The 25,724-nt window shown below is 45.4% G+C and overlaps 1 protein-coding gene across 1 annotated transcript in view; it reads left to right on the top strand.

Annotated features, from left to right (window-relative positions):
* Nucleotides 1–25,724, top strand: part of SLC12A4 (solute carrier family 12 member 4) — a 78,129-nt gene that overhangs the window by 12,430 nt on the left and 39,975 nt on the right. Inside the window, exons 2-7 of the mRNA XM_040408984.1 lie at nt 1,723–1,817; nt 5,187–5,318; nt 9,654–9,800; nt 15,442–15,496; nt 16,798–16,928; nt 17,605–17,846. Coding sequence (XP_040264918.1) covers nt 1,723–1,817; nt 5,187–5,318; nt 9,654–9,800; nt 15,442–15,496; nt 16,798–16,928; nt 17,605–17,846 — 802 coding nt within the window. The remainder of the gene's footprint in view (nt 1–1,722; nt 1,818–5,186; nt 5,319–9,653; nt 9,801–15,441; nt 15,497–16,797; nt 16,929–17,604; nt 17,847–25,724) is intronic.

Raw genomic sequence — 25,724 nt, 5'->3', positions numbered from 1 at the left:
GGCATGGTGGTGGCCACCTGATTCGCTTCAGTGATGATGTGTCCAAAAGAGACGCGTAACTGCTGAAGCCAGTGGTTGATGTGTTCCTTGTGACCATGTCCATGGCGGGGAGGAAGAAAACAAACCCCTGGACTGGATGAAGGAAAAGCGGGAGCCAGCACAGAGGACCAGAACGGGTAAGGGCTCATTCAAATGACCGTATGAATGGGTCCGCATCAGTTCCACAATTTTTTCGGAATGGGTGCAGACCCATTCATTTCAATGGGGCCGCAAAAGATGCAGACAGACACAGTGTGCTGTCCGCATCCGTAGTTCCGCAAGAAAAAGAGAGCATGTCTTATTCTTATCCGCAATCTCGGACAAGAATAGCATTCACTGTGTAGGATAATTTAACAGGTTGGATTGTTGTGGATACGGCTATACCAAAAATCTTTGAGGTTGTATGTAGTGGCTGGTACCTGGCAGCCCTGGGGGTTGCCATGTTAACTACTTGATGCCCTGCAATTGCATTGACTTGAGAGGACAGAGCAATCTCTCTGTTTAACCTCTTAGATGCCATTGTTGCTATTGACCATGGCATCTGAGTGGTTAAACTATCGGGATTTGAGTTCTCTCCAGTCCCGGCAGTGAGAGCCAAGTGCCAGCTGTATAATATAAGAGGAATGGAATAGTGTTGTAGGCTATCCCCTTTATAAAATGTTTGCTGTGCGTTAATTGCTTTCATTTTCTACAAATGGAGCTAATAAGTGAGGTATTTTATTGTGTGGCATCCTTTACAGGCCCTCGTGTATATTGGGACCCTTTCCCATCAGTGTTAGTAGAGTTCTAAAAAAATATATATTTCATCATCAAGCTGCTGGGCCAATGGTAAGAGGGAGACGGGCATGAAGAGCAGTGGCGACGGCCGCACTACTGAGCTCTGGGTTGCACCCTGCATAGAAATTATGGCAGCAGTCACCCTCTCTTCTTCCCCTGGTACCTAGCTCACTGAAGATGCGGAGGTGATGTGGGATGCAGAACTCCAGGTTCTTCTTGTCATAGGACTTATCAAGTGGTCATGGGGGCTCTTAACATTTTGATAAAGTAGGAGCCGTGAGGGGTTGTGTAGTTGATGCATCTTACTGTATTCCTATATAGTGGATTATGTTGTAGACTCCTATCAGAGGTGTACGATAGGAGTCCTCCTGACCTACATCTCCGACAAAAGGCCTGACTGCCGTATGAACAAGAACTAACTGTGAGAAACAAGACACTGTAAGACCTCATTCACACAAGCGAGTTTTCCGTTCTGATGCAATGCTTCGGGACTGAATCCTGACCCATTCATTTCAACGGGTCTGTGCACGTGAATGTCATTTTTTACACCACATCTCTGCATTTAGGAAAAATGTTCTATGTTGTATGTTTTTCACGCACCCCTGGCTCCATAGAAGTGAATGGGACTTGTATGAAAAACAATCCTGACACAATCCGTATAACTCATGTTAAAGATCCCTGAAGGTGCCAGTACACCTTCAATAGCTTGTTCAACCAATACCCAGTTCCACAATGTACATGCATACCTGGCCAAGCATGCATGTCTTCTTAATATGGAGGGGGAGGTAAGCCACTGCCAAACACCTCTTGCAGTAGGTTATCTCTCTTGAGAACAAAAGGAACAGGCATATATTATGTTAGAAGATATATATTACATTAGAACATTTTGTCTTTTTGTTTTTTTAGGTCATGGAAGCGTCAAAGAGAGTAGTCCGTTTCTCAAAAGCTCTGAGTCGCAGAAAGGAATCGAATTCTACGACAGGAACTTGGCTTTATTTGAGGTAAGACTACATGGGCACACAGGTTTATGTTTTGCAGCTCTGTTTTAAGGGGTTGACCCATCTGGGACATTGGTGGCATATGGCTAGGATGATATGCTATCAATGTCAGATAGGTGCTGGTCCTACAGAATGTGGCCCCTGAAGTGATGGAGAGCACATTACGCATGTACATTGTGCTCTCCATACACTTCTGTGGGACTGACGGAAATAGCTGTGCCAGTGCATCGTCTGTTTTTGGAACTTCCATAGCGGTGAATGTAGGGAGATCGTGCTTGAGCAGTGCACTCTTTTTCACTTCGGTGGTCCAGTTCTGGAGATAGGAGCAGGTCACAGGGGGAAGACCCGCACCTGTCTGACATTGATCGTCAATCTCTAAGATGGGAATAGCTCTTTACAGGCAATGGACACCTTTGGGGCCATTTTTTATTATTTACATTTTACTCATACTCATTACTCATTTTTTTACTCATTTTACCAATTTTTTTTATTGATCTTTATTAAAACTTTTCTGCAGTTTGAGATATAGGGGTTTAAAATCAGTCTGTTTACAGAGTATCACTCCTCAGTCCTGTCAGTTGACAGCTCATGTAAAGCCTTATCTCTGATCTCCGTCATATTCTTATCAGTTTGATGAGAGTTTAGCTATGAGTGTTTATGAGGTCAGGAGATCAGAGATAAGGCTTCACATAAGTAGTCCACTTACAGGACTGAGAACTAAAACTCTCCAGTATCTCAAAAACAGCTGAAATTTTTTAACAAAGACCAATTGGAAAAAAGATTTTTAGCCCAAAATAAGTAAAATGCTATCCCAAAAGCATGCCCCAAAGGTGTCCATAGCCTTTAAGTGTAGGAGCAAAAGCAGGCCAAGTCCAGGAGCATGCATTTTCTAGTAACTGATTGCTGTGATCAGCATTGAGATTGGATATAGATCGCATGATCAGACCTGCCCCTGGATGGTTATGCACTATTGGCTGTTAGGGATGATGGGAAAGCCTGTTCTTAGAGGCTGGTCTGAAATCATGGTTTGACTGACCAATAAGACAGGGTTGATAAAGACCATGTAAGAGCTGCATTCCCATGCTATAACCCTGAGACCCTTGTTCTTTTTGCTGCAGCAGAGGTGAGTGTTGGGCCCATTGTAATTGAGTTTTTAATTACCAAGTGGCCATGTCTCTCAAAACCTTAGTGTGAATGTGAGCCAAAACTGTATGTCTACCTACCTGATTAGCAAACAAAAGACATTGAAGTACAGGAACGTTCTGCTCACATTCTTGCCATTAGAGGATATAGCCACTGTCTGTTTTGTTGCTCTTTTCTACTCAATTTAGTGTTCATGGAGGAAATGGTCTCCGCCATTGGGGTATTTGAACCTTATTAAGGACCATGTGACAAGTCTATTTGTGTAGTGATATAATAAAAGTACACGGTCGAGTCACATTATTCTGACCGCTTCCTGCTTTCTACGTGGGCAGCGCGTAGCTCATGAAGGAAGTCCCGTGTGGTGAGCTGGCTTGGTGGGTATATAAGGGGTGAGAGAGGCTGTCTGCTCACATATCCCTTGGTGGTGCCATGGGGAAAAACGGGCGATTTATCAGAGTTGCAAAAAGGGATGATTATTGGCTTTCGAGGCAAAGGGTGGCGGGATTTCTAAACCTGCGCTGTTTGTGAACTGTTCACGTGCTGCTGTGGTGAAAGTGTATGGTGAGTGGACAAATAGCACCATTGTGAATAAGTGACGTGGAAACTGCGGAGCACCACGTGCTATTGATGTGAAAGGTGAACGTTGGCAATGAAGGTGCTCAAGGGTGGACCAATGCCCTACAGTGGAGCAACTTACCGCCAAAATGTACCACGGGGCTACCAGACTTGTGTCTAAAACTACAGTTCAGTGAACCTTACTGTGTATGGGGCTCTGAAGCAGATGGAGGGTCGCTGCACCTCTGCTAATAAAGTTGCATCAGCACAAAAGGCTTCAATTTTCACTGCAGTATCGGAATTGGACCTCCTCTGATTGGCAGAGGGTTGTCTTCTCCTATGAGTCATGTTTTCCACTTTATCGAATGGATGGACGTTAGCCTGTCAGGCGAGAAACATCAGAGAATAAACGCTCTGCAACCACTGCTAGAAGAACACTGCTGGTGGTGGCAGCGTTATGGTCTGGGAAAGGTTCGTGGCATTCTCTGGGCCACTCATCCATGTGGAAAGCGCTGTCAACCGATCTGGGTATGAATCCATCCTTGCAGATCAGACACCCATACATGCTGATTGTCTTCCCTGGGGCGGATGGGATCTTCCAATAAGACAATGCGTCATGTCACACGACTAGAAATGTCTGATGTTGGTTGGAAGAGCATGACCAAGGCTTCAAAGTACTACCATGGCCCCCTTATTCCCCATAATTGGACCCAGCTGAGCATTGGTGGAACCATCTCGATTGTTGCATTAACTCTATGGATCCTCCCCACGCACCCTCCAGCAGCTGTGGGATGCACTGCAGTCAGCATGGCTCCACATACCTGCGACAACCTACCAAGACCTTACTGAGTCAGTCCCAGCCCATCTAGCCGCAGTCCGTGCTGCACATGGTGGTTACTCTGGATATTAGCTGCTGGTCAGAATATTGGGACTCGACTGTGTATATTGTCTGTTACATGGAGGTAGTCATTTTTTGCATACATGCTGTCTCCACTGCTACAAAGCTTTAAAGGGGTTGTCCGGGTTCAGAGCTGAACCCAGACATACCCATATTTTCACCCAGGCAGCCCCCCTGATGTTAGCATCGGAGCATTTTATGCTCCGATGCTCTCCATTGCCTTGCGCTGGATTGCGCAGGGCAAGGGCTCTTTAATTTACAATAACACACTGCCGGGCGGAGGCCCAGCAGTGTGTTCTGTGACTTCACCAGCTCTGATGGTCTGGCTTTAGCACTGCCCTAGCCATTTTACTGGCTAGGGCAGCGCTAAAGCCCGCCCATCAGTGCCGGTGACGTCACCGGGCTCACTGCTGGGCGGAAGCCTCCGCCTGGCAGCCCTCTGGAGAGCCCGGTACATCACCGAAACTCCAGAAAATGCCTTTGGCCTGCGCGATTTAGTGCAGGGCAAAGGAGAGCATCTGAGCCTGAACTGCTCCGATGCTCAAGTCAGGGGGGCTGCCTGGGTGAAAAATGAGGATATGTCCTGGTTCAGCCTTCCAGGTATTATAAATGGTGCTTGTCGCGCGCCACAACTATTGAAGTTAAAGACTTTTGTTTGTGCACCTTCTTTTTTATAAGTTAAAATGTGTTCTTTAATATTTGTAAGATGCCCAACATTAAAATTTAACTAATTTAGACATACAAAATTTAAATAAAAATTTTTTTTTTTTTTGTAGGAAGAACTGGACATTCGACCTAAAGTTTCTTCCCTTCTTAGCCGCCTTGTTAACTACACAAACCTCCCGCAGGGAGCAAAGGAGCATGAAGAGGCTGAAATTGGAGAAGGGGTTCGTAAGAAAGTCTTCAAGGTAAAGGCTTTGATGCCCGATTGATTCATAACCTGAAGCCTAACAAATTAATTTGTGCTGTATGTAAAGATACGAAAAAGTCCTATAAGGCAGGTAGGAGGGTGCAGAATATTAAAGGGGTTGTCTCACTTCAGTAAATGGCATTTATCATGTAGATAAAGTTAAAGGGGTTTTCGGAGATAATTTACGGATGACCTATCCTCTGCATATGGGTGTGCTGGGGTAGCCTGCGGCTCATGAATTTGCCAGTCTTGCAGTGTGCTGCTACTAAATATAAGTTCAGCCAAACTACACAATGGGCGAGATTTATCACAACTACTGCAAAGGGAAACTGGCTTAGTTGCCCATATCAACCAATTCGGATTCCAACCGCTCCAGTCAAAAATGAAAGGATCAATCTGATTGGTTTCACCAGTTTTGATAGATCTCCCCCAATGTTTTCACATAAATGACACGCACCATACTTCCCTGTTCCCTTCTTGGTGCTCCAGTCCCTGCTTGTCAACATCTGGCGTGGAGAGATGTCACGTGTGGCACTGCAACCAATGACTGGTCGCAGTGTCCCCCAAGTGGTATGTGACATGGACATGTCATCGCTGCAGCAGCACACGTGACCTCCATCCATTCCATGAGTTGACAAGCAGGAACGGGAGCACCGTGAATGGAAGGAGCCAAGCAGCGGGGAAGCAGATAGGTTTCCTTTCACAGGTCCGGCAGGGAGGGGTGGATCCTAATATATTAAGGGATTATCCCATGACTAATGTAAAAAATTAAAATCGGACAGCATATAGTACATGACAATCTCTTTCTAACAAAGCCAGAACCAGCCCTGTACCTCACATGGTTCCAGAGATCTCCCCATTCCTTCATAGATTTATATCAAGCTGGCAGCTCAAGGGGAGTGTTTTTTCTGCTGCAGCTTAGGGGGTGTGTCCATGCTCTCCCTATCGCAGCTTAGCGGGTGTGTCCATGCTCTCCCTATCGCAGCTTAGCGGGTGTGTCCATGCTCTCCCTATCGCAGCTTAGCGGGTGTGTCCATGCTCTCCCTATCGCAGCTTAGCGGGTGTGTCCATGCTCTCCCTATCGCAGCTTAGCGGGTGTGTCCATGCTCTCCCTATCGCAGCTTAGCGGGTGTGTCCATGCTCTCCCTATCGCAGCTCAGCGGGTGTGTCCATGCTCTCCCTATCGCAGCTCAGCGGGTGTGTCCATGCTCTCCCTATCGCAGCTTAGCGGGTGTGTCCATGCTCTCCCTATCGCAGCTTAGCGGGTGTGTCCATGCTCTCCCTATCGCAGCTTAGCGGGTGTGTCCATGCTCTCCCTATCGCAGCTTAGCGGGTGTGTCCATGCTCTCCCTATCGCAGCTTAGCGGGTGTGTCCATGCTCTCCCTATCGCAGCTTAGCGGGTGTGTCCATGCTCTCCCTATCGCAGCTTAGCGGGTGTGTCCATGCTCTCCCTATCGCAGCTTAGCGGGTGTGTCCATGCTCTCCCTATCGCAGCTTAGCGGGTGTGTCCATGCTCTCCCTATCGCAGCTTAGCGGGTGTGTCCATGCTCTCCCTATCGCAGCTTAGCGGGTGTGTCCATGCTCTCCCTATCGCAGCTTAGCGGGTGTGTCCATGCTCTCCCTATCGCAGCTTAGCGGGTGTGTCCATGCTCTCCCTATCGCAGCTTAGCGGGTGTGTCCATGCTCTCCCTATCGCAGCTTAGCGGGTGTGTCCATGCTCTCCCTATCGCAGCTTAGCGGGTGTGTCCATGCTCTCCCTATCGCAGCTTAGCGGGTGTGTCCATGCTCTCCCTATCGCAGCTTAGCGGGTGTGTCCATGCTCTCCCTATCGCAGCTTAGCGGGTGTGTCCATGCTCTCCCTATCGCAGCTTAGCGGGTGTGTCCATGCTCTCCCTATCGCAGCTTAGCGGGTGTGTCCATGCTCTCCCTATCGCAGCTTAGCGGGTGTGTCCATGCTCTCCCTATCGCAGCTTAGCGGGTGTGTCCATGCTCTCCCTATCGCAGCTTAGCGGGTGTGTCCATGCGCTCCCTATCGCAGCTTAGCGGGTGTGTCCATGCGCTCCCTATCGCAGCTTAGCGGGTGTGTCCATGCGCTCCCTATCGCAGCTTAGCGGGTGTGTCCATGCTCTCCCTATCGCAGCTTAGCGGGTGTGTCCATGCTCTCCCTATCGCAGCTTAGCGGGTGTGTCCATGCTCTCCCTATCGCAGCTTAGCGGGTGTGTCCATGCTCTCCCTATCGCAGCTTAGCGGGTGTGTCCATGCTCTCCCTATCGCAGCTTAGCGGGTGTGTCCATGCTCTCCCTATCGCAGCTTAGCGGGTGTGTCCATGCTCTCCCTATCGCAGCTTAGCGGGTGTGTCCATGCTCTCCCTATCGCAGCTTAGCGGGTGTGTCCATGCTCTCCCTATCGCAGCTTAGCGGGTGTGTCCATGCTCTCCCTATCGCAGCTTAGCGGGTGTGTCCATGCTCTCCCTATCGCAGCTTAGCGGGTGTGTCCATGCGCTCCCTATCGCAGCTTAGCGGGTGTGTCCATGCGCTCCCTATCGCAGCTTAGCGGGTGTGTCCATGCGCTCCCTATCGCAGCTTAGCGGGTGTGTCCATGCTCTCCCTATCGCAGCTTAGCGGGTGTGTCCATGCTCTCCCTATCGCAGCTCAGCGGGTGTGTCTCAGCTCTCCCTATCGCAGCTCATGAGGCAGATGAAGGATGAAACGGAGTATGTGCAGCCATCTCAGTGAGCAGGACAAAGAAATAAATAACAAACAGCAGGTGGCGCTATAAATAGACATTTTATTGAATATCTCAGTGGCTATGCAAATTTTTTTATTACATGCAATTACAAAAGTATTCAGATCCAGGTGCTGGTTTGAAAACTGTAGAATATTTTTTGTATTCTGTAGTGTGCAGCAGCAGTATGTAGTAGTAGTATTCCGCTATGTTTTTGTCTGTTTAGCTAAAAGGGGATGAGTTAAAGCATATCATAATCACAACTAAACTAGTCAGCGTGGGGATGCACCCCACTCCCCAGTGTGTATCTGGCCACAGTATAGCATTCAGGAGCTGCTGCCAGAGAACCACAGTTTAAATATAACCCTGTTTTAACTCTATTTGTGCATCTTTAAATCCTGGACAGCTGGCATTTCCTGAGGATTAGTCAGAGAGCGTCTAATCTTGTATATTTTATAATTGGCCATCTCAAAGCAGCACAAGATCATGTACGGCAGCCATGATTCCATTATTTTAATTTTAATCTTAATCTTTGAACGGGAAAAAAAAGTGCTTTTGAAAAATAGTTTGGGTCCTTGTATCTGGTATGTATGCCTATAATGTGTATAGAAGAATTCATGGTACCCCTTAGTGACCACTCACATTTTTTCAAAATTGCATTTCAAAAGCTATAACTTTTTTTGTTCATAAATGTACCTTTTTATAAAGCTTTATTTTTTGCAGGACAAGTTACAGTTTTTAATGCACCATTTTGGGTACATATAATCATTGATCAACACCAGCTGTCTGTCTTAAACCCCCTTAGTTTACTTCAGTAAAAATGCGTATTGGTGGTCACTAAGGGTTTTTTAAAGGGATTCTGTCTCCTCGAACACTGGTGGCTTATTGTAGGGACCCCCAAAGTGAATGGAGGCCAGCCGCGCATGCATAGGTCACTGTCAACAGTTGGAGCAGTGGGGTTAGGCGGCTGCAGTTGGAGCAGTGGGGTTAGGCGGCTGCAGTTGGAGCAGTGGGGTTAGGCGGCTGCAGTTGGAGCAGTGGGGTTAGGCGGCTGCAGTTGGAGCAGTGGGGTTAGGCGGCTGCAGTTGGAGCAGTGGGGTTAGGCGGCTGCAGTTGGAGCAGTGGGGATAGGCGGCCGCAGTGGGGTTAGGCGGCTGCAGTTGGAGCAGTGGGGTTAGGCGGCTGCAATTAGTTCTATAGGAAAGCTCACTGCGCAGAATTGTTGGCAGCTACGTTCAGCTCTAACCTCCCGTATTGCTTATCGTACAGTTATGTCTCTGGGTAGGAAAAGGGGGCTATAAGTTAGCGGCCTTGTTTATAACTTCCAGCTTACATGACGAGAGAATGAAGAGAATGTAAGGTACTGTATACACACTGTCCTATTGCATAGGAGCATTGATTGGTTAATGCGTGGCACTATATGGTTACCGTGTGGCTGCATTACTTGCAGTGATGGCTAACACCATATGCTGAAACCCTTTTTAAACAGAGAAATGGGGTTCGCCCTTCTCGTCTGAGCAAATTTCCCTATGTAGGTCCGTTATATTATCTTTCTTTCTCTATCTCCATTTATCCTGTGTTTTTATACCTCTCTGTTTTTTCTTGCAGTCTCCCAGTATGGGCACGCTGATGGGGGTCTACCTTCCATGCATGCAAAATATCTTAGGCGTGATCCTGTTTCTTCGACTGACATGGATAGTGGGCACTGCTGGAGTTTTCCAAACCCTTCTCATTGTACTGATCTGCTGTTGCTGTGTGAGTGGATTCTAGCTATATACATATCTTTTCTGTTAAAAGAATAAGAAAATGAAACCTTTAGTGTTATAATGAGCAAATCTCATGTTTGGCTGAAAATGAGCATTGAAGTGTTGCACTCATGAGGCAGCGACACTTCACAGGCACCTTGTAGGTGAATGCATCTAAAGCTGTAGCTCTTAGACAATCCAACATTCCTTCCGAAGAGAACATCTGGATGGTCCTTCAGGAGTAGCACTAGCTTGGCCTGACGCTCTTCAGGTGAGTTTTTACCAAGCACTGTTGCAGTACATCATATTCAGGACTGTAGGGATAGCTAAGAGCACCCTTCTTAAGCTGTGCACATGGTACCCTGTACTCTTCATTTTAAAGGGAACCTGTCACCTGGATTTGGGGTATAGAGCTGAGGACATGGGCTGCTAGATGGCCGCTAGCACATCCGCAGTATCCAGTCCCCATAGCTCTGTGTGCTTTTATTGTGTATAAAAACCGATTTGATACATATGCAAATTAACCTGAGATGAGTCAGAGCTTGAAAATATGACTCTTCTCTGGTTACACAAGTAAGATATGACTCTTTTATGTTAATTTGCATATGTATCAAATCAGTTTTTTTTAACACAATAAAAGCACACAGAGCTATGGGGACTGGGTATTGCAGATGTGCTAGTGGCCATCCAGCAACCCATGTCCTCAGCTCTATACCCCAAATCCAGGTGACAGGTTCCCTTTTAAAAGGGGTTGTCCAAGTAATTTTTATTGATGACTTATCCTCAGGATAGGTCATCAATATCAGTTCGGCGGCGGTCCGACATCCTGGGCACCCCCACCGATTTGCTGTATGAAGAGAAGATGCGAACGCTGTGCTATCGCTGGCTTCCCTGCATTGTTTACCTGCTCGCTGTCGCATCCGCATCGGTCAGCAGGTGTAATTACACCTAAGCCTTCCCATTCATTTCAATGGGACAGCTCATTTCTATTCACTTATATTCCTATACACTTGTGATTTAAATAAATAGCATTTCCAAATTTTAATGTAAAATCAAGGACACTTAAAGGGTATCAGCAGATTTGTACCTATGACACTGACCCAGTTACATGTGCACTTGGCAGCTGAAGGCATCTGTATTGGTCCCATGTTCATATGTGTCCGCATTGCTGAAAAAAATTATGTTTTATTATATGCAAATGAGCCTCTAGGAGCAACGGGGGCGTTACTCCTAGAGGCTCAGCTCTCTCTGCAACTGACATACCCCCTGCACCTTGATTGACAGGACCAGGAGTGAAAACATCATCACACTTGGTCCTGTCAATCAAAAGTGGAGAGGGTGCGGCAGTGAAAGGAGCAGCCCTAGGTGCGGGCACATATGAACATGGAACCAACACAGATGTCTTCAGCTGCCAAGTGCACATGTAACAGGTCAGCCGGTGTCATAGGGACAAATCTGCCGACAGAGGCCCTTTCAAATTTTGTCTTTTCCCTGCAAACTTTGCTGATGGAGAGTTTTGTGACCAGACTTGTCCATCAAACTCCTTACACTGTACATCTGCTGCTCTTCCATGCGCAGCGTTTTACAATGATGGGTGCTGATGGATCTGGTCCCATGAGCTCCATTTCTAGACGAGAGCTCTGTGCAGTCCATGGGATGTCTTGCAACAAAGTAAGAGATTGGCGTAGAACTTTTAATATGCATATAATTAGTACAAAAATAGATTACACAAGAAATGGCGTGAAGCCGCAGTGAAGTCCCCTCACAAGAGCTTAACTCAGAAACTAATAGAGAACCTACAAAAGAACACTGAGAGCTAATAAGCTATAAAAATATTGTTTTATTAAATACGTAGTTAAAAGCATACAGAGAGATGACAGACAAATGCACAAAGTGCAGCACAATCCTGGGAGAGTTGATAGGCTACAAAAAATGTATAAGAACAGAAATGACCCAAATGTAAATACATCCAAATGAAGCAAAGCTACCGTATGAAATATATATTGAAAGAATACCCACTATTGGTAGGAATACAAATAATATCATCAGATATAAAGTGCAAGCTTATGTATATAAGCAAAGGAGAGGAGAGGTAACCCTCCAATGTGGGTCCTTGAATATATCTATACCTATTCAATTAGTCTAAGCGGATAATAAAGTGCATGTGCAAATTACGCAATAGTTACAAGAAGAAACACATAGTAAGTGTTTTTGTAACCTGCATAGCATCTTATATGTTTATACGTTTGTTAAAATAAGTTAAAGGGAACCTGTCATGTTAAACATGGTGTCTGAGCTGAAGGTAACATGGTATAGAGCAGGAGGAGCTGAGCAGATTGATTTATGGATTAGTGGTGAAAGAGTCTGTATAATTTGCATTTCATTCATTTAAAGGGGATGTCCGGCCATATATACTGATGACCTATCCTCAGGAGCTCATCATGGGATAATTTACTTTATTTTATGCACTTATATAGCGCTACTATATTCCGCAGCGCTTTACAGACATTAGCATCAAGCTGTCCCCAATGGGGCTCACAATCTAATTTATGGTAGTATAATGTGACAGATGCCAAAATGGTGTACATCCAAGTAACGTTGGAGTGATATCAGTGCAGAGGCCCATAGTGTGATAGCAGGGCAATGGACAGCAAAGGTGCATGCAGCAGACATAATAATAATTTCTATAGCGCTAACATATTCCGCAGCGCTTTACAATTGGGGTTTATGTACAAACAGAGTCATAAATAACATGGCAACAAACAAGTGAACAATTAAAATAAGAGGAATGAGGGCCCTGCTCACAAGAGCTTACAGTCTATGAGAATCTGGGGGTAGAAGAGAAAGTAGAAGAAGTTCTTATTTTGTACAGTGGTCCGGCCATCTTAACACAATAGGGGAGTAGATAAAAGGCTGCCTGAGCCGTCACCAGCTGGTATCTTTAGTGCTTCTGAGTACATGGGGTGTGGTGGATACTGATGGATCAGGTTCAGAATGATGATGGGGGGGTTGAGGGTGAGTGGAGAAGTTAGATCAACGGATGTGATAGGCCAACCTAAGATGTGTGTTTAGGGAGCGCGTAAAACTGAATATGGTTAATTAATCTAATTGTTTGGGGTAGGGCGTTCCAGAGAACTGGTGCAGCTCGGGAGAAGTCTTGGAGATGGGGGTGATGGGTTCAGATTATGGTGGATGTCATTGCTGAACGGAGAGCATGGGTAGGATGGTAGACAGAGATGAGGGAAGAGATGTGTAGAGATTTTTAATAAGTATAATAGCATAGTGACATCCTGTTGCCATATCAGGAAACAAATAGTCACACCATAAATGGCTATCTATGAGACACGTGAAGACTGTGATACAGGATCTTTGATACACGTGCCTATGTCATGCTGAGATATACAGTATGCACTCCCAAATATATAAGATGAATTGACACCCACATAACATACAGTATGAACTGTCCCCTGTACAAGTGAGACAGGTCTTTTACCCAAACTATCTTTGTCTCTGGTACATGAAACGCTGCATCGCCGGCACTGTCCACACTCAGCTAAGTGCACCATGGAGGCTTTCCTCATACCTCTCCGGTGGATTTAATGCTGAGGAATGACGCTGTTTGGGCAGAGTTACAGGTTCTCAGCATAAATTTCTAATAGATGAAGTCTTCTGGACCTGTGTCACACCTAGAGCACTGAAGACTGCGAGTTTTGATACACTTGACAGGGTTTCTGCCACCTGTGCCAGGAGGTTTTAAGCTTTGTACTATTTGTGAGGCGAGTTGGCAGAGTCAAAAACCAAGCACACCCGGAAGAAGACCAGGTCAAGTGTATGTCTTTATGTGTAGCAGACAGTGATGGCCAGTTCTCAGTGTTCGCCAACGAACACATGCGGGCTGCCATCTTGACTCACAAGCCCGGCGATGCACAGGTAAGCCCTTACTTGTACCTGTGCCGCCAGCCGGTCTGAAACAAATGTGGTCACCGGGAGCAGGCAGTTCCAAGAACAGCCCGATGAAGGCCCCCGGCGGCTTTTCTCGGAACTGCCTGCTCCCGGTGACCGCATTTGATTTCAGACCGGCTCCCGACACAGGTAAGGACTTACCTGTGCATCGCCGGACTTGTGAGTCAAGATGGCAGCCCGCATGTGTTTGTTGGCGAACACTGTGAACTGGCCATCACTGGTAGCAGAATCAGAAAGTCCTGTAGAGGAAGAGATTGGGAGATAGGGTTTGCTTTGGGGATGTTAGCCCCTTAAAGATAAGAACTGAGCTATAATGAGTGTTTATAATGTCAGAGATAAGGAGCCTGTCAGCTCCTGGTCTGATGTAAAATCCAAAGGGTCCTACTAGAACATGTCAGCTCTGTAAAGAATAAAGGACGCCATATTTTTACTAAAGAGCAATAAAAAATATATTTTTAGCTCTAAATGAGTACAATGCAATAATTTTAAAAAATGTCCCCAAAGGTGTACATAGCCTTTAAGTAGCAGATTTTCATTTATTTATATTTTTTTTGCTTTCATTTTTTCTTGCTGCCTTTATTTTAAGCCACAGGCTTAACTATAGTTAATGGAAGGATTCTCTCTGACTAAAAATCTGAATAGTATTCTTCACATACATATTGTACTGTATCTATAGATACATCTCTTTATATATACCAGTACATTGTATGTTACTTTTTTCCTTTAAACAAATTAACAGTATGTATTTGGGGTATGGGAGGAAAGTGGTGTACCCGGTGGAAACCCACCGGTACTCTATATTTAGGAATATCTGGGCGGGGGGAGGTTTCCCATAATTTATGTTTAAAGTGGACCTTTCACCGCTCCTGACATGTCTGTTTTTAAAGGCTTCATGCATTCCCCATCTGATAACAATTCTGAAACATCTATTCTTATGGCTCTATGATGTACCGTTCCTTTATTAATTCTAGTAGAAGTTATGAATGAATTGCTATTGGCCTTCAGTAAGGGTACAGAGGGGAGGTAACAAGTTGGGGGGTGTACTTGTTACCTCCCCTCTGTACCCTTACTGCAGACTGCTAGCAATTCATTCATAACTTCTAGTAGAAATAATAAAGGAACGGTACATCATAGAGCCATAAGAATAGATAGTATGCCATCAGGTATTCAATAGAAAGCAATGTTTCACATGCATAGGCTTTTAAAAAAAACAACATTGTCCAACATTTACTAATGTGAGTACACCTAGATTTTGCTGTAAATTGCACCCAAAATGGAGCATTTTGGCTCTTAAAGGTATAGACAGTGGCATGACTTACCAGACATAGGGGTGTGGCTTTGCTGGCAAGGGGCATGGTCCAAGATGCCCAGTTTAGCTTGAAAATTGCTCCAAAATTCTGTCGCAGAGTAAGGTGAGGGGAAGATTTATCAAAACTGGTGCAACGTAGAACTGGCTTAGTTGCCCATAGCAACCAATCAGATTCCACCTTTCATTTTTGACAGCTCCTTTGGAAAATGAAAGGTGGAATCTGATTGGTTGCTATGGGCAACTAAGCCAGTTTTCCTTCACACTAGTTTTGATAAATCTCCTCCAGTGTATTTATTGGCAAAAATTGTGTTCTTTTTAATGTTTATTTGCATCCCTGTTAAATGTCCCACTTTAATTTAAATTTTTATTTTTCATGCAGACTTTACTCACAGCCATATCAATGAGTGCTATCGCTACCAATGGGGTTGTACCAGGTAAATACAGGTTTATGTATCAATAAAAATGTTCACCTTTTGCAGGTCTAGACTCCATTTTAGGGCTCATGCACATAACTGCATTTTCCATTTTTACACTGACACATTAATTTCTATGGGTGTGCAAAAAAAACCTAAAATGTCGAGCACATGGATGTCATCCGTGTGCTCTCCGCATCTGTGTGTCTGTTCTGCAAATTATAGAACGTGTCCTATTCTTGTCCGCATTGTCGCCAAGTAGAGTAGTTTCCATTGATAGGGGAAAAAACTGCCTATTTTGGACCTTCAGGAATGAACTTCTATAACTTTTTGCTCTGTGCAAAACGCGTTGGCCGTGGGGGCACCTGTTTCTTCATATTGCTTCCAAGGTGTGAGCCTGTATCTTTTCACTTGTGGGTCGGTAGTTTGTTCTTGACTGCCTTTTATATATTCTATGTATGTATTGTATTTGCTTGTTTTTTTCTGCCTCAATTTCTAAATGGTATTGGCTGTCCTGACAATTTTTTGCCACCAGGTGTCCTATTTTTGGGTTGTGTGTATTTGTTTTAGGCTACTTTCACACTTGCGTTCGGGGTTCCGCTTGTGAGCTCCGTTTGCGGATCCGCTCAGAATGCCTCAGTCTGGCTCCGCTTGGCCTCCATTCCGCTCAGCAGGCGGACACCCGAACGCAGTTTGCAGCGTTCGGGTGTCCGCCTGGCCGTGCGGAGCCAAACGGATCCGCCCAGACTTACAATGCAAGTCAATGGGGACGGATCCATTTGAAGTTGACACAATATGGTGCAATTTTCAAACTGATCCGTCCCCCATTGCCCTTTAATGCAAAGTCTGGACGGATCCGTCTGACTAACTTTCACACTTAGATTTTTTTGTGAAATATAATGCAGACGGATCCGTTCTGAACGGATACCATCGTTTGCATTATAGGAGCGGATCCGTCTGTGCAGACGGCAGACGGAACCGCTCTGAACGCAAGTGTGAAAGTAGCCTTAGACATTATTCTGCCAACCGGGAATTGTAACGGTGCATTCACAGTTGCATTTGCGTCACTACTCGGCACAAGATTGTCAGGGCCCTGGGGATGTTCTCCGGCCCTACTAATCAAGTAGGGGGAGTGACAGCTCCTCATAGGTGAAGAACTCTCGTTGATGAGATCAATCATCGCTGTTAATGACGCAGGGTAAGCTTTTGCAACCACTTTAGTTAGCAATATACCATCACTTGCTATGTCTGGACTGCCCTTTGTGAACATGTTTGTATGCTGTAAATGTTTTTTTTTTTAATGTATCTTTTTTTATTTGCAGCTGGTGGTTCATATTTTATGATATCGAGATCCCTTGGCCCAGAGTTTGGTGGAGCGGTTGGCCTCTGTTTTTATTTAGGCACCACTTTTGCGGGGGCAATGTACATTCTTGGCGCTATTGAGATTCTTCTGGTAAGAAAAAATAATTATTTTATTTTATATAGAGATTCTTATGGAGTAGCATGACATTCCATATTATGGGGATTTTTGAGAAAAATAAGGTACAGTAAACGTTGGCACTTAGCGCCGCTGATGTTAACCTGGAAACAGTTGTTCAGTTAGAGGTGCAGATTTTGACCCAGAACCATAGGTGGATCCAGCATAAGTATAAGGCGTCATGCACACGACCGTTACCCGGCTGAGCTCGTATTGCGGCCTGCAAACAGTGAATGGGTCCTCAATCTGGAGTGCTTCCGTGGGGTTTCTCTCCGTGCCTCCGCACTGCAAAAAAAATAGAGCGTGTTCAATTTTTTTGCGGTGCGGACGGATCCATTGCGGCCGCCACACGGGTATTGCCCGTGCATTGGGGACCGCAAATTGTGGTCCACAATGCACGGAACAGCCGTGTGCATGAGGCCTAGGGTAATGTCACGTATAGTGTCAGCAGCACACTTCTGGTTTTGGGTCAGAAACCTGCTTCAAAATATGCCACAAAAAACTGCACCAAAACTCTCACAAAAACTACATGAGAGTTTCCAGCTTAAAGGGGTTGTCCGCCTTTTTCTTACTGATGCTTAGTAGGTGTGTGAGTTTGAGTTTTGTCTGCAAGGATGATAAGACTTTTCAGGTAATATTTCTCTCTTTTTAGGTGTACATTGTTCCTTCAGCTGCCATATTTCATTCCAGTAACTCCCATGAAGATTCAAGTTCCAACTTGAACAATATGCGGGTCTACGGGACGATCTTCCTTACACTGATGGCAGTTGTTGTATTTGTCGGAGTGAAATATGTCAACAAATTTGCCTCTCTGTTTCTGGCCTGTGTGCTCCTCTCCATTTTGTCAATCTACGTAGGAAGCATCAAGTCTATTTTTGAACCACCTTTGTTTCCGTAAGTAAATAAGTATTCACTTCTACAGTTTACATGGCTGGCATGGCATACTCGCTTAGATTTGTCTTAGAGGTGTGAGGACCCATTCACACGACCGTATATTTCATTAAAAATACATTCCACAATTTTGCGGAATCGATGCGAACCCATTCATTTCAATTGAGCCGCAAAAGATGCGGACAGCACACCATGTGCTGTCCGCATCTGTAATTGCGTTCCACAAAAAAGATAAATGCCTATTCTTGTGGACAAGAATAGGCATTTCTATCATAGGGCTAACCGTTCTGTTCTGCAAAATGGGGAACGCACACGGCCGGTATCTGTGTTTTTCGGACTGCAATAACGGATACGGTCATCTGAATGAGCCCTAAGGCTTTGGGGAGACAAGAGTAAAGGGACTCCTAGCGAATTTTTTATGGGTGAGTTCACATCACCTTTTAGCTCCCCAAAAAGCGGATCCGTTATTTTAAACATCACATCCTGCGTGCAGGAATTTTTCTCTCATCAACAAAAACGATCTCTGAAAAGTGACACAAAGTGATCATAACTGATGCTCCTAATAAAGGATCTTTTTGTTTGTTTTATTTTAATCTGTTTTTCTTACTGATCAGAAGAATGAAAAGCTAAACGGTGATGTGAACTCGCCCTAATCCGTATTTACAGAGGATGTAAAGCAAATTTATCGAGTGGATATATTCACAGGTAGCGGTGAATGCAGTAAAAACTACATAGGAAAAAATGCATGCGTTTTTGCCACGGGTTTTTACAGTTGAAGCACATTTATTAACTATATTTCTGCAGTGAAGATGCAACCGTGGCAAAAATGCATGCTTTTTATGATGCCGTTTTAATTACACCTTATTGACTGTGGTGGGAGACCTTGTGCAGGATCCTAACCACCTCCGGACCGCCTAACGCAGGATCGCGTTCCGGAGGTGGCAGCGCTGCGCACAGTCACGCATATACGCGTCATCTCGCGAGACGCGAGACTTCCTGTGAACGCGCGCACACAGGCGCGCGCGCTCACAGGAACGGAAGGTAAGAGAGTTGATCTCCAGCCTGCCAGCGGCGATCGTTCGCTGGCAGGCTGGAGATGTGTTTTTTTTAACCCCTAACAGGTATATTAGACGCTGTTTTGATAACAGCGTCTAATATACCTGCTACCTGGTCCTCTGGTGGTCCCATTTGTTTGGATCGACCACCAGAGGACACAGGTAGCTCAGTAAAGTAGCACCAAGCACCACTACACTACACTACACCCCCCCCCCCGTCACTTATTAACCCCTTATTAGCCCCTGATCACCCCTAATCACCCCTGATCACCCCATATAGACTCCCTGATCACCCCCCTGTCATTGATTACCCCCCTGTCATTGATCAACCCCCTGTAAAGCTCCATTCAGACGTCCGCATGATTTTTACGGATCCACTGATAGATGGATCGGATCCGCAAAACGCATCCGGACGTCTGAATGAAGCCTTACAGGGGCGTGATCAATGACTGTGGTGATCACCCCATATAGACTCCCTGATCACCCCCCTGTCATTGATTACCCCCCTGTCATTGATTTCCCCCCTGTAAAGCTCCATTCAGACGTCCGCATGATTTTTACGGATCCACTGATAGATGGATCGGATCCGCAAAACGCATCCGGACGTCTGAATGAAGCCTTACAGGGGCATGATCAATGACTGTGGTGATCACCCAATATAGACTCCCTGATCACCCCCCTGTAAAGCTCCATTCAGATGTCCGCATGATTTTTACGGATGCACTGATACATGGATCGGATCCGCAAAACGCATCCGGTCGTCTGAATGAAGCCTTACAGGGGCATGATCAATGACTGTGGTGATCACCCCCCTGTCATTGATTACCCCCCTGTAAAGCTCCATTCAGATGTCCGCATGATTTTTACGGATGCACTGATAGATGGATCGGATCCGCAAAACGCATCCGGACGTCTGAATGAAGCCTTACAGGGGCATGATCAATGACTGTGGTGATCACCCCATATAGACTCCCTGATTACCCCCCTGTCATTGATTACCCCCCTGTAAAGCTCCATTCAGACGTCCGCATGATTTTTACGGATGCACTGATAGATGGATCGGATCCGCAAAACGCATCCGGACGTCTGAATGAAGCCTTACAGGGGCATGATCAATGACTGTGGTGATCACCCCATATAGACTCCCTGATCACCCCCCTGTCATTGATTACCCCCCTGTCATTGATTACCCCCCTGTAAAGCTCCATTCAGATGTCCGCATGATTTTTACGGATGCACTGATAGATGGATCGGATCCGCAAAACGCATCCGGACGTCTGAATGAAGCCTTACACGGGCGTGATCAATGACTGTGGTTATCACCCCATATAGACTCCCTGATCACCCCCCTGTCGATGATCAACCCCCCTGTCATTGATCAACCCCCCTGTCATTGATCACCCCCCCTGTCATTGATCACCCCTCTGTAAGGCTCCATTCAGATATTTTTTTGGCCCAAGTTAGCGGAATTTTTTTTTTTTTTTCTTACAAAGTCTCATATTCCACTAACTTGTGTCAAAAAATAAAATCTCACATGAACTCCCCATACCCCTCACGGAATCCAAATGCGTAAAATTTTTTAGACATTTATATTCCAGACTTCTTCTCACGCTTTAGGGCCCCTAGAATGCCAGGGCAGTATAAATACCCCACATGTGACCCCATTTCGGAAAGAAGACACCCCCAGGTATTCCGTGAGGGGCATATTGAGTCCATGAAAGATTGAAATTTTTGTCCCAAGTTAGCGGAACGGGAGACTTTGTGAGAAAAAAATAAAAAATATCAATTTCCGCTAACTTGTGCCAAAAAAAAAAAATTTCTATGAACTCGCCATGCCCCTCATTGAATACCTTGGGGTGTCTTCTTTCCAAAATGGGGTCACATGTGGGGTATTTATACTGCCCTGGCATTCTAGGGGCCCCAAAGCGTGAGAAGAAGTCTGGTATCCAAATGTCTAAAAATGCCCTCCTAAAAGGAATTTGGGCACCTTTGCGCATCTAGGCTGCAAAAAAGTGTCACACATCTGGTATCGCCGTACTCAGGAGAAGTTGGGGAATGTGTTTTGGGGTGTCATTTTACATATACCCATGCTGGGTGAGAGAAATATCTTGGTCAAATGCCAACTTTGTATAAAAAAATGGGAAAAGTTGTCTTTTGCCAAGATATTTCTCTCACCCAGCATGGGTATATGTAAAATGACACCCCAAAACACATTCCCCAACTTCTCCTGAATACGGCGATACCACATGTGTGACACTTTTTTGCAGCCTAGGTGGGCAAAGGGGCCCATATTCCAAAGAGCACCTTTAGGATTTCACAGGTCATTTACCTACTTACCACACATTAGGGCCCCTGGAAAATGCCAGGGCAGTATAACTACCCCACAAGTGACCCCATTTTGGAAAGAAGACACCCCAAGGTATTCCGTGAGGGGCATGGCGAGTTCCTAGAATTTTTTATTTTTTGTCACAAGTTAGTGGAAAATGATGATTTTTTTTTTTTTTTTTTTTTTCATACAAAGTCTCATATTCCACTAACTTGTGACAAAAAATAAAAAGTTCCATGAACTCACTATGCCCATCAGCGAATACCTTGGGGTCTCTTCTTTCCAAAATGGGGTCACTTGTGGGGTAGTTATACTGCCCTGGCATTCTAGGGGCCCAAATGTGTGGTAAGGAGTTTGAAATCAAATTCTGTAAAAAATGACCTGTGAAATCCGAAAGGTGCTCTTTTGTATATGGGCCCCTTTGCCCACCTAGGCTGCAAAAAAGTGTCACACATCTGGTATCTCCGTAATCGGGAGAAGTTGGGAAATGTGTTTTGGGGTGTCATTTTACATATACCCATGCTGGGTGAGAGAAATATCTTGGCAAAAGACAACTTTTCCCATTTTTTTTATACAAAGTTGGCATTTGACCAAGATATTTATCTCACCCAGCATGGGTATATGTAAAAAGACACCCCAAAACACATTCCTCAACTTCTCCTGAGTACGGAGATACCAGATGTGTGACACTTTTTTGCAGCCTAGGTGGGCAAAGGGGCCCACATTCCAAAGAGCACCTTTCGGATTTCACAGGTCATTTACCTACTTACCACACATTTGGGCCCCTAGAATGCCAGGGCAGTATAACTACCCCACAAGTGACCCCATTTTGGAAAGAAGAGACCCCAAGGTATTCGCTGATGGGCATAGTGAGTTCATGGAAGTTTTTATTTTTTGTCAGAAGTTTGTGGAATATGAGACTTTGTATGAAAAAAAAAATTAAAAAAAATAAATCATCATTTTCCACTAACTTGTGACAAAAAATAAAAAATTCTAGGAACTCGCCATGCCCCTCACGGAATACCTTGGGGTGTCTTCTTTCCAAAATGGGGTCACTTGTGGGGTAGTTATACTGCCCTGGTATTCTAGGGGCCCAAATGTGTGGTAAGGAGTTTGAAATCAAATTCAGGAAAAAATGAGGAGTGAAATCCGAAAGGTGCTCTTTGGAATATGGGCCCCTTTGCCCACCTAGGCTGCAAAAAAGCGTCACACATCTGGTATCCCCGTACTCAGGAGAAGTTGAGGAATGTGTTTTGGGGTGTCTTTTTACATATACCCATGCTGGGTGAGAGAAATATCTTGGTCAAATGACAACTTTGTATAAAAAAATGGGAAAAGTTGTCTTTTGCCAAGATATTTCTCTCACCCAGCATGGGTATATATAAAATGACACCCCAAAACACATTCCCCACCTTCTCCTGAGTACGGAGATACCAGATGTGTGACACTTTTTTGCAGCCTAGGTGGGCAAAGGGGCCCATATTCCAAAGAGCACCTTTCGGATTTCACAGGTCATTTTTTACAGAATTTGATTTCAAACTCCTTACCACACATTTGGGCCCCTAGAATGCCAGGGCAGTATAACTACCCCACAAGTGACCCCATTTTGGAAAGAAGAGACCCCAAGGTATTCGCTGATGGGCATAGTGAGTTCATAGAACTTTTTATTTTTTGTCACAAGTTAGTGGAATATGAGACTTTGTAAGAAAAAAAAAAATATAAAAAAAAATCATCATTTTCCGCTAACTTGTGACAAAAAATAAAAAGTTCTATGAACTCACTATGCCCATCAGCGAATACCTTAGGGTGTGTACTTTTAGAAATGGGGTCATTTGTGGGGTGTTTGTACTGTCTGGGCATTGTCAAAAAGCGGAAATTCACATTTTTGTACCATAGTTTGTAAACGCTATAACTTTTACCCAAAACATTTTTTTTTTTACCCAAACATTTTTTTTTTTATCAAAGACATGTAGAACTATAAATTTAGAGCAAAATTTCTATATGGATCTCGTTTTTTTTGCAAAATTTTACAACTGAAAGTGAAAAATGTCATTTTTTTGCAAAAAAATCTTTAAATTTCGATTAATAACAAAAAAAAGTAAAAATGTCAGCAGCAATGAAATACCACCAAATGAAAGCTCTATTAGTGAGAAGAAAAGGAGGTAAAATTCATTTGGGTGGTAAGTTGCATGACCGAGCAATAAACGGTGAAAGTAGTGTAGGTCAGAAGTGTAAAAAGTGGCCTGGTCTTTCAGGGTGTTTAAGCACTGGGGGCTGAGGTGGCTAAAAAAGGCTTTTTTTTTTTTTTTTTTTTTTTTTTTTGTGTAAACCTCAGAGCTGCTACACAGCATATTAGTGTACCTGTCAACTTTCCCTCCATGCTTCCACTGTGCGCCATTGTTTGCAACCCAAAATTCCAGGTTGTGGGCGCAGAGGAGCTGCAGCCATAACACTTCCCATAAAAATGTATACGCCTACTACGCCCTTCCCTGGGCCTAAAACTCCGCCACTGCACCCTCCATCATCCCCTTGCTGTCTCCTCCTGATGTTTCTTCCTACACAGTGGACTTCGCCTACCCTGCTTGTGGATTGAGAGCGCCGAACAGCCCATTCCACGTAGGTCTGACGTCACAACCATTCTGGCAGGGATTCTGACAGAGGGGATGATGAGAGGAAATGGTCTCCACAGAGGGTGCAGTCACATGACCACTCCCCCAATTTCGGGAGCCAGACAGAAAAAGTAGCACAAGTGCATTAGCAAGTTGCAGGGGAAGCATAGAGAGAGGGGAAAAATGTACAGTGAGGAACAGAAGTATTTGAATATCCTGCGATTTTGCAAGTTCTCCCACTTAGAAATCATGAAGGGGTCTAAAATTCACATTGTTGGTGCATTCCCAATCTGAGAGACAGAATATAAAGAATTTGTCTTGCACTGCTGAACATAAGTATTTGAACACCTGAGAAAATCTGTGTTAGTATTTGGTACTAAAGCCTTTGTTTGCAATTACAGAGGTCAAACGTTTTAAGGCACCTTTCAGACGAGCTCGTCTAAAATGGGCCTAAGGCCTCTGTCAATGTTTTGGGAGTGATTTGTATCAGTGAACCAGATGCGGGTCAGAAAAACACGAGCAAATCTTTCCCATATACATTATCTCTGTGTAAGCTCCATTCCTGCTATTGGCTCACAATCACTGATGGAAATCCCTGAGCAAACAGTAAAAGTGACCATACACATTAGACTAAAGTTGATTTTCAACCAAAATGATTTCTCATCCCTATCATTGGGGTACACGGGCTTGACCATGGGTATAGCTGTTGCCACTAGGAGGCGGACACTAAGCACAAAAGTGTGAGCTCCTTCCTACAGGGACTAAGCTAAATCAGTTTTAGCTTAGTGTCTGTAGGAGGCAGACCTCCCTGCTTTTGCAGGTCTGCTGTTTTTTTTCTTTTAGTTTTTTCCTTTTTTCTTATTAGCTGGGCTACAGGAAGCCTTCTGCTACCTGTGTTCCCACCCAGGAGACGGGAGATCAGAGGGTCTCCAAACCCGCTGCTTGTTCCCAGGCTCCAGAAGACAAGGAGGACCAGAGGTTCCCAAATCCTCTGTATCCCGCCAGCCTTCGGGTCACCATGTCCGCCCTGCGGTAAGCCCCCTACCCCGTGTTTCCCGTGTAGCGGTCCTTCCCAAGGGGCAGCACACCGACTATGGTGACCCGGCTGGAGTCGAGGAGGGGCAGAAGTCACCAGACAGGTATGTATGTTCTCCTGTACCCCCCCCCCCCAGCTGCAACCGCCGCCACTCGGTTTGTTAGGGACTGACCCCCCATAATTGCCAGACCCCTCTCACCTGCATCGCTTCCCTGTCGGGGATCGCGGGGAGGGTTTTTCTGCTTTGGGTCCGGAGACACTTCTACTCCTAGTGGCACCAGCGATTCCCCACCGGGCCCCTGCTTAATCGAGGCGCTGGCCTCCCTGTGGCCTACCCTTCAGCCGGATTCCCAAGCCACCATCACGAACGTCTAGGTGGAGTGGAGTACCTCGCAGAGGAGGACTTTCTTACCGGGTCGTGCACTCCTTGATCAAGGGGAACTGTTGGGCCGGACAACGCCATTTTCTATGTAGCTCCCTGGAGGCTGCAATTTAATGGTGGGGGCGGGGCATGAACTCTTTCCTTGCTCCTCTGTCCCTCCCCCATCGTGACCCGAATTCTTTGCGCTTCTTTCTTTTGCCGCGCCTACCTTCTGCTTCACGGGGATACCTTCGGCAGGTAAGCTACTCCCCCCCCCCCTCCCCCTACAGGGTCTAGCCCACTCCCCTCATCCTCCTACCTGTCACTGCACAGTATTCACCATGTCCGAGCCCAGAACCCAGGCCCCAAAACAGGCAGCAAATTTTGTGTGCCATTTTGCCTGCGCTTCTTGTCGCTCCAAATTCCAGTGTGGTCAGTTAGATCCCCTCTGCTCTTCGTGCTCTACTCCACCGCCAAGTGGCTTTGACTTTGAC

This window comes from Bufo bufo, chromosome 10 (genome assembly GCF_905171765.1).
Source record: "Bufo bufo chromosome 10, aBufBuf1.1, whole genome shotgun sequence".
Lineage (NCBI taxonomy): Eukaryota > Metazoa > Chordata > Amphibia > Anura > Bufonidae > Bufo > Bufo bufo.
Note: the sequence above shows the minus strand (reverse complement) of the source record. Positions and strands in the feature narration are given on the sequence as shown.